Source organism: Aplidium turbinatum, chromosome 4 (genome assembly GCF_918807975.1).
Source record: "Aplidium turbinatum chromosome 4, kaAplTurb1.1, whole genome shotgun sequence".
Lineage (NCBI taxonomy): Eukaryota > Metazoa > Chordata > Ascidiacea > Aplousobranchia > Polyclinidae > Aplidium > Aplidium turbinatum.
In genome coordinates, this window is record NC_137475.1 from 21,990,885 (window position 1) to 22,007,013 (window position 16,129).

Consider the following 16,129-nt stretch of genomic DNA (forward strand, 5'->3'; position numbering starts at 1 on the left):
CGTTTTGATACGATTATACGATTGATTTGTTGAACCAATTTACTAAAAAAAGGTTTATTGTGAATGGGCGTAATTGTTGGGAAGATGTCTGTGTTGACTAGGCTGCAACGCACATTACAACTAATGCTTCCTACAACTGCTTACAATTCTGGTTAAACTAGAGTTTACTAGTTCTGTGTTACATAACACTATGGTGTATGTTCTACCCAGCAAAACTGGTCCTTTTTACATTGATTTATCATCTGCAGAACAATGTAAAAAAGACCAGCTTTGCTGACTTGGCTGAGCAGGTATGATCAAAGCATTTTTCTGCAAACTGCGGCAGTCGGACTTGTTTTCATCTCACCGATCTCTGTGACGTCACAACGCGAACTTTGACCGTTGAAGTTTTTGATTCAAGCGTGCTATTTTTAGCTCGTACCAGCTGTATAGTTTTGAGTATGGAATGTGGCCTACGAAAATAGTGGTATGGTAGAACACAGCTCACACACATTGTTTTGAAATCGCAAAGTTTTTTTTTCAAGTCTTTTGCGCTGTCTGGTAAAATAATTAATTTGCAATGTTCTTCAACTGAACGAAACTGCACAAACGAAATTATGCACTGCATTTAACAACAGTAGGCTACTTTTTTTCAGCAATTTAAAAAAAATTCTCCAAAGTTTTCTGGTAAAAACTTTTGGACATGGTTTCCAACACTTCCCTCTTAAGCCGAATAATTTGTCCATGTCCATTCCTTGGAAGGCCAGTCGCCGACGGATGACATCAAAAGCATTTAAACTTCTTTAGTGTGATTATTCCTTTTGTGTGCTCTTCTGTTTTGATGAAGCCCAGCTGTGCGAAAATTGGTTCTTTGTAGTGCAATGTCTAGCACATAAGATTATGGCCTGGGATTACAGACACTTGTCTTTGTTTTGAGCGCATGCGTCTGTCTCACCTTTGCTTCATTTCGCCATTGAACATTGCAGACAATAATGCGAAGCAAAAAAGAGACATTCTCTTTTCGCTAACGGGTATAATTATACGATTAAATGAATGAAGTATGCAAACTAGAAGCAAATCGTGATGCTTTTATCTGACTTATTCTTTTAAGCGGTATGCGCTTAGCCGCTTAACCGATGTTTTTACTTATCAGATTGGATTTGGTTTGGGATTTCAGGTTTTGATTCAAATAAACGATTGATACGTTTAAGCAGTATACTATTAACCGATTTCGTTTGTATTAATATTTTCTAGATGCACGCTAGAAATTATATTCTTGCAACAATTGTTCATGCTATGCAATGACGTCAGGATTAGAAAAATTCAAGGATTCAAGGATCCTATTTTGTCTCTTATTTCAGGGGACGAAATAGGTTGCATTTCCATTTGACGACTTCTCGGCCGCCATGAGCTTAGAGGCCTGCTACAAGTAAAGCTGCATTTAGCCTATTTTCCCTATAGCTAGATCATTCTTATTTGGCAAGAACCTCTTTTTATTCGTACTTCATGTTGCTTTTGGCCAATCTAAAACGCTACTATTCAGTAATATTGCCATCATGTTTTTTTTTCAGGACGCCTTCAAAGTAACGATAAGATATCAGGTTATACCAAGGTCGTTAAATTTTCTAAACATCAATTTTTAGAAAATTTAGGTCGTTTTGAGAAAAGGTTGTGAACCACTGGTATATACAATGGCATTTGCCCATAAAATTAAATATTAAAATACCTCATTTCGTTTGTCGATATTGACATGGCCCTGAGAGACTAGCTCCTCCAAGCCACAGAGGTTGTTTTCAGTTACAAATTTGTGAATAATCGAGGAACTTTCTAACTCTTGAAGTTCTATTCCTTCATGTGTTTCTATATCATCAACAATCATACTGTCTGATTAACGTACAACATTCTAATACAAAAAATCTACATGACAACAAAATGTCTTATTGTCAATTAGTATGATATAACATCAAACATGCCCTATAGCAGTGGTTCTCAACCGGGGGTCCGTGAAGCGATTTCCGGGGGTCCGCGAAAGTTTCCGAGTTTTCAACATGACGGATAAATTAAGAAATTTAAAAATTGTTTGTGCTTTGTTTAATGTTTATGTATTAGCCTACATTGATTCTTAAACTGTAAGTCGCAACGCACTGGTGCGTCGTTTGAAATTGCAAAGGACATTACAAAGGTTTGGTTTCTTAACTAAAATATCATATAAATTACTTAAACCTTTTAATAAGGCTATGTTGGCTATGTTCAACTAAATTCTTTTAAGACAACAGATTGCTGATCAATGATTAATTTAGAAATACAAACGTTAGTCAGCAGTCTATCACCACTCACAGTTTTGCAATGACAAAGATTATAACGAATTAATATTGATTTCAAATGAAAAAAGGGAGAAATTCTTTGTAACAGTCGCAAGTATTCTATTAACTTTTGATAAAAGTTATAGAAAAACATCAAATGAGCATATAGCTTACCGATGTTTGATCCTGTGTGCCAACATATAGCTCATAAGTCATAACATAATTTCATCAATCTCATCAATCGTCAAGTGCGTTGCGAATTCAGCAAATTCTTTCAAGTGTGTTGCTTTGAAACTTATGTAACATATGATTCCATAAGGAAACGCGATATACCAACATTTCAAATTGAAATTTTTAGGGGTCCGCGACCGCTTCGAAGACACCAAAAGGGGTCCACCAAGACAAAAAGGTTGAGAACCACTGCCCTATAGCATTTGGCTTGTCTAGTTGTCTAGTTGTCTGGTCAATGCCACTGCACCTTACAGTACGACAGCCATTGATGCAATAATCGTTTGGTTCAATAACAATAAAATCCACATTTTACATGTATGACACCAATGGCGATCTCTATAACAGGCCAGGACACCAAGCGCCCCCAGTCAAAAACTGGAGACGGATGGCATAAATACACATTCCTTCAATAAAACTACATATTTTTGGAGTCAAGGTATTTTCTGCCAAGCAAAGGGTCAATAGCAACTATTTAGGGTGATGCAGGTTGGTTATGACATCATACAAGATTACAATTTTTTTTTAATTGATGCATTTATATTATAATACCTTGTAAATGAATGTGCTTTGCTTGTTGGCAGCACAAAAGAAACAGAGAACATTACCACAAAAACTTGAAACTACTCTACCTCAGCTTATTGCATTCGACATAGAACAGGAACAACCAAAATTTTCAGTACACAAGCAGTCAAGCACTTATTAATCAATGCAATAAACTTCGTACCTCAAACACCCAACATATATACATAACATTTCATGACGCTTACTAACCCATACATTGATATGTAGTTTCTGCCTTTTTAGGCATCAACTTTTACATTTGACATACAGTTCTGTATGTACCTCATAGGGATCACTTAAATACCGGAATGGCCTGTTTCGGCTAGTCTGATTCGGCTGGTCCGATTCAGCTATTTCCTTATTCGGCTACAATCCGATTAGGCTAGTTCCCTATTTGGCTACAGTTTTGAATTGTATTTTGTATTTTATTCCACAATATCGTTCTTTTGCATTCCGACAAAGAAAAATAAATTGAAGTGAAATTTAGCATAAAATGTTTGAACTATTAAAAGTAAACCCGCTAAATTAGACACGCTATTTTCAACGAGGTCTTCCCGCTGTGAGATCAATTATGATTCAACAGAACACATTGCTTTGTTCGAAATGTGTGAGAATTAAATTGAAAACCGATAAAAGAAAAGGTGTTTAATGGTCTTGGCCGCAGATATTGCCTGCAATAACGACGTCTCTTACCGCTATTATCACCTAGCTAACCTGACATCATTGTTTTAAGCGACCGCTTAGGTTTGACATCGACTTCAACAATCATGAAATGTTACGTAATAAGAACGATTATATCCTACACGCAAAAATAAAAAAATCGATTTCTTAAAACAGCTCTTTCTGTTTTGTCTCATGAGCTTTGCATATTGCTCAACAAGTGCATAAAGTTTAGAATTGACAAGAAGTTTAAACTAACTGTATTCAAAACTTTTACTTTTCGACGCCGTTTCAAACTCCGTAATCTACGTCAACAATGATTTTACGGCACTAAAAATGCGTTCATTTTGAAAACTGCCAAGCTGGAGACAATAGCTTGTCCCGTGTAATCGTGTATAGGTTGAACCTGTCTTTTTGAGGCAAAATTCACTTGCGAACATCTCGACTTATACTCGAGTATATACGGTATTCGATAAAAGACTGTAAAGACTTTCGATAAAAAACAGAAGAGAAAACACTTCGCTATTGTTAACGCTTTGAAGGTAAGTAATTAGCAAAACATGCGATATGAGGTTAATAAAACCGATAGCGGGTTTCCCCTCTGCTTGAAATCATGATTTTTTGCGTTTTATTTCGATAACTTCACTGTCTTGGTCGTTGTTATTCACTCGCACGAAAAGGAAATGAATCGGCTTGTTTTCCAACTGTTCCAATTATGAGCTAACAATATCAAATTTTTTACAACTAGGCGTACTGCATGCTTAAAACTAATCGTTTCAAGCAGCGGTTCTAATAAATTCGGTTTGCGACCTAGGTGTCAATATAAGCAAGACACTAAGCTTAATCAAAAACTACTTTAATTGAATGAAATAGCGTTATGGTAATGACGTCATCACCTTTCTCGCCCCCTAAAGTTTTTTGAAAAGTTGGAGCCTATGATTGTGGAATAAAATACAAAATACAATTCAAAACTGTAGCCGAATAGGGAGATAGCCGCATCGGACTAGCCGAATAGTAGCAGACCCCTTAAAAACAGTAGGTTGTGACAATATTGTTTATGCATGTTGTATGTGATCGATTGACAATGCAAGCAACGATCTATGATATGCAATGCATTCAATTGAGTGTAGACATATTAGGGGATTTGTAGTGTTTCAAATACGAGGCCAACATTGCAAGTTATGTGGTTTTAGAATCGCAAGTTTACAGAATAAACAGTTTGTTAAGACTGTAGTGTATATATCATGATTACTGCAAATTTAACAGTTTCTGAGATGGTTCTTTGCATGACAACGGAGTTATTGCTTTACATAACTTATTGAGCAAAATATTGGACAAAGTAGTACAATGTGATGAATTCAAATCAAATTCATAAAAATCACTTACATACTGAAAACTTGCGCTAAGTGACTCCAGGCATTTAACGTTTGTGGTGCCTAAGGAATACATCTCGTTGTAGGAATGAAACAATTGCGACAAAATCATTCATGCATGACTGTTTGTATCAATTTTTAATAACTTTTTTTCTGTTGCTCTGAGACACTTTTTAATATATTTTTTGAACTCCTTACCCCCAAAAACCCCTTGACAGCAACTTTCACCATTTTTCTAGTATCATTTGGCAATAAATTAACAAAAATCAGTCATGCGTGACTGCATAATCTGGGTACTTAAACGGTCATAACTCTGGTACCGATTGTCCAATTTTAATAATTTTTTTTTTTAATTCTTCAGCAGAAGAAATGCTTTCAGATAATCTAGATATCAGCATACTAGGTTAAAAGTAAAGGGGTTTTAAAGGGGATTTTTGTAATTTTTATGAAAAGTTGTTGCTAAGCAACAGCAAATAACTTCCCAGACAATATATAATCGAAAAAAATTTTTATGCATATTTTTGAAATCAGCATTGAAAACCCATGCAGAAAAGTCATAATATAGATGAAAACAAAAGAAAGTCCGGGGATTGGGGAGGTCTACTAAGCAGGTATTATGAAAAACTGAGTTTGTTGAACTGGACAACTGTCGTACTCGTTTTCTTTGAACGCTGCCTATACATTTGACTGAATTAGCCAACTGTGTTAAACTCTTCAGCTGAAGGTCTTTGTCACTTTGTCAGATATTACAAAATCTCTCACTGGATCCTTAAAGTGCAAATTAGCTCCTAACCTTTTCACTAGAGCTCGACCGATATATCAGTCAGCCGATATTTATCGGCCGATATCAGGAGTAGCTGATATATTGTATCAGCTATTTTTGTCCCATTTTTATCTGTCATTGACCAATTTTTTAGCAAAATGTCTGAAAAAAATATAGTCAATTCGGTCAAAATGTCCAAAAAAACAGATAGTCAATTCGGTTAAAATGTCCGAAAAAAATAAATGTTGTATCAGCTACTTGAAAGGAACTAATTTCATCAGAAAAAATGACCGAAATAAATAAAAAATGACCGAATTTTTTCAATTCATTTCGGACAAATGACCGAAAAGTCTTAGCGAGAAAAAAACCCCAGATGTGGGTATGCTTTTGAATGTCTTGTGTTGTGCAGGTGGAAGGGCGCTCTCCTAGCTGCCTATTTATGCTTCTGTTTATCGAGCTAGTGGCGGTGACCGGTGACACCAATCTTTGTGCGAATCCTAGCAGAAACTCCTGTCGTGTTGGACCGCTTTACGATGACAGAGATGTTCTCTTCTTGGCATGGGTGCTGAGAAACTATGTTTTTTGAACTACAATTTGTTGTTGTTGTTGAATTAACAAACTGTTGAACTTTGATTATTGAATTGAACACAAATCAGTAGGCTATTGCATTTGGTTGTTTCTTTTTTGTTTGGTGTTTTTTGTGATTAGTGTTAAGACTGATTTTTCCATTACAGCAACCAATGCATAAACTTTCTTGGACTGGTTTGTTGCTTAATAACTTTGTTGGTAACAAAATTTTCATAGATGGTATATATCGGTTGAAATATATCAGTATCAGCATCGGCCTGAAAAATTATCAGTCGAGCTCTACCTTTCACACCGACAATCTTCCAAAACTGAAGAAACACTTTTATGAACTTAACTGTTCCTACAATATTAATAGAGTCAAGGGTTGAGTGAGTTTGCAATGCATTGACTGTTTCATCACAAAATACACGTAAGCAAGTCTTAACATTTTTACGCTCTATAGCAGTGGTTCCCAACCTGGGGACCATGAGAAAGCATTTGGGGGTCCGTGATTACCTTGATGAATTTTTGGGAAAAAAACGAAAAGCGATCTTTTTACTTTCATTTCTCTTTTTAAATGCTAATGTGTCAAGCTCAAGCCCGTGAGGATAAACTGTACCGGTAATCCGGTATGCATTAAAATAAATCTAACTGCTGCCTACAATGTGTACATTGACCTTAAACTACATCTACCACAACGCATGTCGATTACAGTCAAATCAGGATTGGCTCATCTATTACGTAATAGCTCGTCTATTATCGCCTGGACGTTGAAGATGACATGCGTGTTGCATTGTCAAAAACTCAACCACAGTTCAATCGTTTAGTTCAGGAAAGGCAACAACAGCCCTCTCATTAAATTTGCTTACGTTGAAAAAGTTTCGGCATGGCACTTGGGTCACCTTATTCTTTTTTCGTATGAGAGGTTGTTTTTTGGACTACATTTCATTGGGGTCAAATGTCCGGGCATTCTTTGAGCAGCCACTTGATTGTAGAGTCCTCCAGCGTTGACAGGCCAACTGCCGTTGGAGGAGTAAACGTCGGGCAGTGATAGAGGATGTGACCTTCTGTCTGTTCTTCTGCACCACAGTTGCATGCCCAAGATGTTGATATGCCCCATTTGTGCATCAAGGAAGCGAAGCGCCCAACACCGTGTGGAGGCGATTCAGCCGTACCCAGGCAGGTCGTCTGAGCTCCTTTCCTGGTGGCATGGGTCCAGCGTCAGGGACAAAGGTGTGGAGTCTGGAGGTTGTTGTCTGTCCACTCCTCTTGCCAGGTATTGGCGATCCAGGATGAGGCACTGATGTTGTGCTCCAGCAAGGATTGTGCTTGAGTGACAAAGGGGCTTCTCGATTTGAGGCGTTTTTTTATTACCGATCTGGTGATGTAGCTGTGGAGCGCCTGGTGTGGCACCTTAATATTCAAAATAATACTGCTAACATTTCTTGAACAATTCATTCATTTTCTTATTTGAGCAACTGTTTAACCAGGAGTCATAGCGGCAATGCAATGTGACACAGTACATAGTATGTTAATTGAGTTTCAGGCAAAATTTAGGTAGGGATCAGCAGAATTAATAATTTGTCTTAAGCGGTCCGTGACAACAAAAAGGTTGGGAACCACTGCTCTATAGGTTTAGGATGCACATAGTCAAGCTTTGACTGCTTTAGCATGAAAGATTGTTCTGCCTGAAGTAAGGGAACAAGTCTTTTAGCGGAATGGCCCGATTCGGTGAGAGCCTTTTTCGGTGAGAGCCCTATTCGGTGATTTTTTTTTAAATTATTGGGTACCGTAGCCTAATTATCATTGCCGTTATAGGGTTAGGGGATGGGGGTTAGGGGATGGGGGTTAGGGGATGGGGGTTAGGAGATGGGGGTTAGGGGATGGGGGTTAGGAGATGGGGGTTAGGGGATGGGGGTTAGGGGATGGGGGTTAGGGCAGGCCTCGAAATTCACGGCGGACACGGCGGTCATGTCAGCCGTCACAGCATGTGATGTCCGCGGGGAGTACCATCTAGATCGGTCATGTTTGTCCGCCGAGAAATAACACAGAAACTAGCGATACAAATCGTCATTGCATAGTACTAACAATTGTTGCGAGAATATAATTTCCCGCGCATCTAGAAAATGTGAATACTGTATCTCTCACCCAAACAACAAAATCTATCATTCTTATATTAATTCAATGTAGACGCAGACGTTGAATTAATGTAAAAATGATAGCTTTGTTGTCTGGGTAGCTTCCATTTAAGCAGGAAAACGTTCGATTTTTATGTTGCTTCAACAATTGATGACATTAAATCAGGGTAACAAAGGTGAATTCTTCGCTAAGAATCGATGGGAGTACGGGTACCTTCGCACTAATCAGCGCAACTTTGTTCAAGTTTTACGTCACAATGTCCGGCTTTGATCTCCGAGTAATATTGATAAGGCAAGGTCGGTTACAAAATTAGATCATACGAGCTTAGTAGGCTATTACAGCAAGATACAGCAAAATTTGTTAAGTTTTGGTATTACTGTAAGAAAAGGCCCAGGGAAAATTCACTTTCGCTCACACGACACGCAAGAATAAACTTAAAGAAAAAAGCCTAGTGAAACTTTGCACAGCAGAAAATAGTAGCGTTAGTGTAGAAGTTTTTCCAACTCGTGCCCAGAGCATTGTGACGCAAGAAGACACACGACCTCGTTCGGTAGAAGTTAATCAGTTATGCGGCGTCTTGAGCAGCTACACGGCGCTTTAACTCTTCAAGCACATGTCTTTCAGAGTGACTTCGCTGAAATTTTAAAAAGCCTTCTAAACCGTAGCTATGGTTCTCAAATGGCGAAAAATTTTCAAGATAAAGTGATTAAGCATGAAGATCGACGTTAAAACTGGTGTGTCCGCCGTGAGGCTTAATTTGTCCGCCGAGATAGCTGCTCAGACCGGACACGTTTGTCCGCCATCAACAAAAACGAATTTCGAGGCCTGTAAGGGGATGGGGGTTGGGGGATGGGGTTATTTTGGGGTTGGGGGATGGGGGTTTTTTGGGGTACGGGATGGGGTTTTTTGGGGGTTGGGGGATTGTTTTTTTTGGGGTTGGGGGTTTTTTGGGGTTGGGGTTTTTTGGGGGATGGGGGTTTTTGAGGGTTGGGGTTTTTTGGGGGTTGGGTGTTGGGGGATGGGGTTTTTTGGGGGTTGGGGATGGGGTTTTTTGGGGGTTGGAGATGGGGTTTTTTGGGGGTTGGGGGATGGGGTTTTTTGGGGGATGGGGTTTGGGGTTTTTTGGGGGTTGGGAATGGGGTTTTTTGGGGGTTGGGGGATGGGGTTTTTTGGGGGTTTGGGTTTTTTTGGGGGTTTTGGGTTTTTTGGGGTTTTAGGTTAGGGGTTTTAATTAGGCTACGGTACCCGATAATTTTCAAAAAAAAATTCAAAAAAATCACCGAATAGGGCTCTCACCGAAAAAGGCTCTCACCGAATCGGACTCACCGAATAGTAGCAGACCCGTTTTTTAGGCGCAGACAGTTAGGCGCCGGTAAAATAGGAAAGTCATATGAAAAGCATTGCCGGTTTAAGCAGCTTCACTCACAGAAGCCATGACATATTTTTCTGTTCAATATAAGATTTTGTGTGAAAAGCATTGCCCTACCTGCTCAGCTGATACAATCTGCAGACTTTACTAGGAATAGCACCTAAATGAATGGGCGCCGCAGTGCCCCGCACCTAAATATCCAAACGCCACAGTGTGCGCGCCTATTTGACCAGCGCCTAACTGTCTGCGCCTAAAAGACGTGGACCCTGAAGTAAATGCTTTACGGTATATATTGGAGTATAGGTCGATCTTGCGTTTAAGTCGAAACCCTACTTTTGAGCTGAAAAATCGGTGATATTTCTTTCTCCCTTGTACGAGAAAGAAACGGGACTGACGCCACAGATTGCGTAATACAAAAGTCTCACTCAAATCAATGCTTTCACAGAGTTTCATAACATCTGTTGAGTGTTCGACAGATGTGTTGTCACAATGACATTGTTGCGTTTGTTTTTAAGGAGAGTTAAGTGAAGGTGGTAAAAGTATCCGTTAACAATTTCCATTAGAATTTTTTATTGAATAAAGCGATTTTGTTTTCAATTTTGCAAAATAACAACTGAACAAAGAATCAACATCAAATTTTGTGTTAACCTTGGAAAAACAGCAACAGAGACTTTAAAGATGCTGCATGAGGCTTATGGTGATTCTTGCATGTCAAGAGCAAGAGGGTCATTCCATATCAAAACAGCCAATATGAAGATATCTTGTATATATATGTTACCTCTCAGATGTTGCTGAAAAGTTGTCATACTATGCCTTAGGCTACCAAACGAAAGAATTCTAAGTTTTAGATCAATATCTCAAACGGTTTTTCCATGGCGGCCATTTGAATTTCAGGCGCTACCCTCGTTTTTGACTTGGGGGGGGTAGCGAATAGCAATTTCAGCCATTTTCAGAGCCCCATAACTTTTATTGTAATTGTGATAGAAAACTAAAAATTGCTGTGCTAGTTCATCATAAACTATACTACAAATTCAATAGTAACAAACAACATCTCTTGATGCATAAGTGTTAGGTGGGTCATCAAAATCCTGTTTTTTTGCCCCGTATAAGTGATTTTTTCAATTTTCAAATGCTTCCACCACCCAAACCAATCAAAATATTTCTCTAAAACCTAATTATTTGTAATATTTGGAAACTTTTCTTCTGCCAACTTGAATTTGGGAGTTGTGGTGCCATTAACAGAGAGTTTATGGGGGTCTGAAAACCCTATCAGGCAGAAATGGCCCTTTTTTACCCCTATGTTTAGAGCCCCAAATGACCGCGTGGGCATTTTATGGTCATGCTGAAATTTATACCAGACAAACACATACATTTATTCTTTCATTTCATGAAATAAAATCTTTGAGTATCAAACTCCTTCACTATAAATTTTAGCCATTCAGCCACTAACCTCAACAAAAGAAGAAACAAGACTTAAGCAATGGAAACAACAATTCGAAAACGACCCATCATACACTGAAATGAAGATCCCACCATCAGAGTCCCTCCCCCCAGGAGCAAACGCTCCTTGGGCAAAGTGGAAAACATTAAATCGACTCCGAACCGGTGTTGGACGTACTAAGTCTGCAATGGTGGAGTGGGGCTACGACACGGGCCCTGCTGTATGTATCTGTGGCACCGAGCCCCAAACAGCGGACCACCTTCTTGTTTGCCCTCGGCTTGCCACCCGGTGCAGTAGGTGGGACCTGTCAGTGTACAACTCCGTTGCGGAAGAATGTGTCAATCTGTGGTGTATCAACAAACTTTAGAAGACTCGATAGAAGAAGAAGACTATAAATTTTATGTTTTTAAAATGTAACATTTTGGTCATTTTTGGCAAATAATCTCAAGTCCATAATGTAGGTCAGAGAAAATTCAACAATGATTTATCATGAAAACAGTAAAAATAAGTAGGCACTATGCTTAGCGATCATAAACATTGGAATGCTGACACTGTTGACCTTTAATTTATGTTCAAAATGATGCTTTCACCTCTTCTCACCCATGAAAAAGTACCCACCTGCAATCAATAAGCTATAGGGTGTGCCAGTGTGCCACTTTGTAACTTTTTTTTCATAACCAAGGTCTCAACCCATTTTGGGGTTCCTTTTAGGACCAAAAACTATCCCAAAAAATTTTTGGGAAGCCAACAATCTGGTCCAAACAAGTTATTCATGTTGGTTGACGTTGTCATTTCTGCAAGTGTGACTAATTTTCCCAAGTTTTTCAACAATGATTCAGAAGCCGGTTTATATTTTAGCAATGCTTTACGACATTTTTCCTTTTCTTGCACAGACGATAATGCAGAAAACAATACCAAAAATACAAATGGTTCACTAAGATACCACAGATGTTGCATAAGACGGTTTATCATTGCTGCAATGAACTTTGAAAAAGATTCTGGAAGATCATTCTTTTTCTTAAGTTGAAGAAGAGTTTTAAGGAGATCGTTATATGGAGCATCAAATGGATCAGGTGCTGTTATCTATGCAGGAACATAAAATAATATCAAAAACAAGGAAAGAGATCTATGTTCGTTTGCTTCTTCTTCGGTAATTATATTGAGTTGAACAAACTGAAGAGAATACAGAGCAAGCTTTAACTCACACAGTAATTTGGCCATCCATCGTGCATGGCTCACTGCACCAATGCTTTTGATCACAGGGGCTATCATGTCATGGGGATATGATGAACATGAACAGGGATATGATGAACAACGAACATAGATCTCTTCTCTTTCTGATCTATTTTTGGGATAGTTTTTGGTCCTAAAAGGAACCTCAAAATGGGCTGAGACATTGGTTATGAAAAAAAAGTTACAAAGTGGCACACCCTATTAAGCTATGATGTGGAGATAAAATTGTAGGAAAATGATTAAGTCGTGTTCAAAAATTAAATTGTTTTTAGTTTGCACTATAATTCTGCATTATGTAAAATGCATAGCTCAAATCAGCTCAGTTGAGTTTGAATATCATCTATTGTCTAAGAAACTGTGGAAGTGGTGTCAGAACATTTTCATAATCTTTTTGGTTAAGTTTGTATTTTCGAGCACTGTGTCCGTAGGTTTTTGGTACACCAACACAACAAATTATATGTTAGAATGGCACCCAACAAGGCATTTGTCTTTGGTCTGGCAGCCACATCAAAATGTTATTTACACGCTTTATGAATTTTACGAAAACATCCACCATGTTTATCTGAACAATCAATAATATTTCCAATGAACCAATCATCATCATAGTTACAGGCAATGTATATTCCTGGTTGGAACAGACTTGAGATTTTTGATTGATTTGAAAGCAAGCGTTCTTCATCCAAATGTTTTGCATCACAGATTTGTTCTGCACTGATGTCATTGAATATTGAATCTTGTGACATTCTTTTCATTTGTACTATATTGATGGAACGTGTTCCCCTAATAGTTTTTGTCGAGGCATAACATCTCTCCAATTCATACTCTTCTCAACCATGCACAAATGGGAATGGCCTCTTCCTCCTCCTGTGAATGTGGTGCCGAGGAACAGACCGCAGACCACATCATCAATGACTGTTCCATCTTCAAGCCACCTAACAGAGTGGAAGGTCTGCGTGTCATGGATGATGAAACCAAAGACTGGCTGCTCTCTAGTAGCCTTCCAGTGTAGTCCGGAAACATTGTGAATCTGGGGTGGTAAAAGGATAGACCCTCGGCCCCAGAGGATCACACGACGTCGACGACGATACTCTTCTTAATTTTTTTTTAACATTGTCTGCACTAATGAAGAAGAACTGAATGTTTTTGATGTTTGTTGTTGCCCATTCAAACATCTGTAATGGTGTAAAAATATGGTTTGCATTGGGGGCCTAAAGACTTGCACGTGCTGTAAGACGCTTGACAGTGCCTCCAATTCCGTCACATGGGCTTTTCCCATGAGAAGTGGCAAAAAAGTGCCATTCAGCAGAAATACCAAAGTCAGCACAGGTTGGTGAAGTTCTTATAACTTTTATATTGTGAAGCTGCACCATCGCTAAAATAGATTACTTTGTGCAGATTCGGGATAAACTGTTTTAGATGAGGTAACAAGAGTGAGTCACAAAGATGGATCATGCATTCCCTTTTATTTTGTGCTGTAGCCTGTAACATTGGATCAAGTATGACAAATTAAAAATCATAAATATCTTAAAAACAAAATCAGGTGAATAGAAAATTTTGCCAAATTGGAAATCTACCTAAAAAAATACTCCTAAATGGACCCATCTACAGAACCCTCAGCATTGTTCACTGCTTGGCGAGAGTGGTGTACCAACAACCGCACAATTGAAACACTGATTTGAGCTAAGCATTTTACATAATGCAGAATTATAGTGCAAACTGAAAACGGATAGATCATTTTCCTACAATTTTATCTCTATATAATAGCTTATTGATTGCAGGTGGGTACTTTTTCATGGGTGAGAAGAGGTGAAAGCATCATTTTGGTCAACAGTGTCAGCATTCCAATGTTTATGATCACTAAGCATAGTACCTACTTATTTTCACTGTTTTCATGATAAATCATTGTTGAATTTTTTCTGACCTTCATTAAGGACTTGAGATTATTTGCCAAAAATGACCAAAATGTTACATTTTAAAAACATAAAATTTATAGTGAAGGAGTTTGATACTCAAAGATTTTATTTCATGAAATGAAAGAATAAATGTATGTGTTTGTCTGGTATAAATTTCAGCATGACCATAAAATGCCCACGCGGTCATTTGGGGCTCTAAACATAGGGGTAAAAAAGGGCCATTTCTGCCTGATAGGGTTTTCAGACCCCCATAAAATCTCTGTTAATGGCACCACAACTCCCAAATTCAAGTTGGCAGAAGAAAAGTTTCCAAATATTACAAATAATTAGGTTTTAGAGAAATATTTTGATTGGTTTGGGTGGCGGAAGCATTTGAAAATTGAAAAAATCACTTATACGGGGCAAAAAAACAGGATTTTGATGACCCACCTAACACTTATGCATTAAGAGATGTTGTTTGTTACTATTGAATTGTGTAGTATAGTTTATGATGAACTAGCACAGCAATTTTTAGTCTTCTACCACAATTACAATAAAAGTTATGGGGCTCTGAAAATGGCTGAAATTGCTATTCGCTACCCCCCCAAGTCAAAAACGAGGGTAGCGCCTGAAATTCAAATGGCCGCCACGTGAAAACCGTTTGAGATATTGATCTAAAACTTAGGATTCTTTCGTTTGGTAGCCTAAGGTATAGTATGACAACTTTTCAGCAAAATCTGAGAGGTGCCATATACATGGGTGGCTGAGTTGATATGGAATGACCCAAGAGTGTTTGCATGGCACAAGCGATTTGTGGAGGGCAGGGAGGATGTGGATGATGATCCCAAATCCCAGGAAGGCCTTCCACTTCCAAGACAGATGCAAACATCGAAAAGGTTCGTCAGTTGGATCGCAGTGACCGCCGGCTCACTATTCGAATTATGGCTGGCAAACTTGGAGTTGACAAAGAAACAATCCGAAGCATTTTGGTAGAAAAGTTGGGCATGCGAAAAGTGTGTGCCAAAATGGTTCCACGGCTCTTGACACAAAAGCAGAAAGCTCGTTGTCTGAATGTGTGTCAAGACATCCTTGAACAAATTGATGCAGACGAAAAAATATTAGAAAGGGTCATCACAGGAATTGAATCGTGGATTTTTCAATAGGATTCTGAGACAAAAAGACAGAGCCGGCAACAGAAAACTGTGAATTCACCAAGACCAAAGAAGGCTCGCATGCAACGGTCACAAATGGAGGTCATGCTGATCACATTTTTGACCACCACGGCTTAGTCCACTATGAGTTTGTACCACAAGGACAAACGGTTAATCAGCACTTTTATAAAGAAATGCTAACTCGCCTTGCATTCAGTTCCATGACAATGCACCTGCTCACACATCCCTCATGGTGAAGCAATTTTTGGTCTCCAAGCAAATCACCACATTGCACCATCCACCTTACTCTCCAGACCTTGCTCCTTGTGATTTTTTTTGTTTCCAAAATTGAAGGGGATAATCAAGGGAACACGCTTTGAAGGGGTTGATGATATCAAAACTAACATGATGGCACACATCAAATCCATAGAAAAAAGGTAATTTGAAGAATGCTTCAGGGCATGGTC

General features: G+C 38.6%; 1 protein-coding gene across 1 annotated transcript in view; it reads right to left on the bottom strand.

Annotated features, from left to right (window-relative positions):
- LOC145768981 (uncharacterized) overlaps window positions 1–1,858 on the bottom strand; it is a 63,133-nt gene extending 61,275 nt beyond the window's left edge. Inside the window, exon 1 of the mRNA XM_082580581.1 lies at window positions 1,706–1,858. Coding sequence (XP_082436707.1) covers window positions 1,706–1,858 — 153 coding nt within the window. The remainder of the gene's footprint in view (window positions 1–1,705) is intronic.
- Between the last annotated feature and the right edge of the window lie 14,271 nt (window positions 1,859–16,129).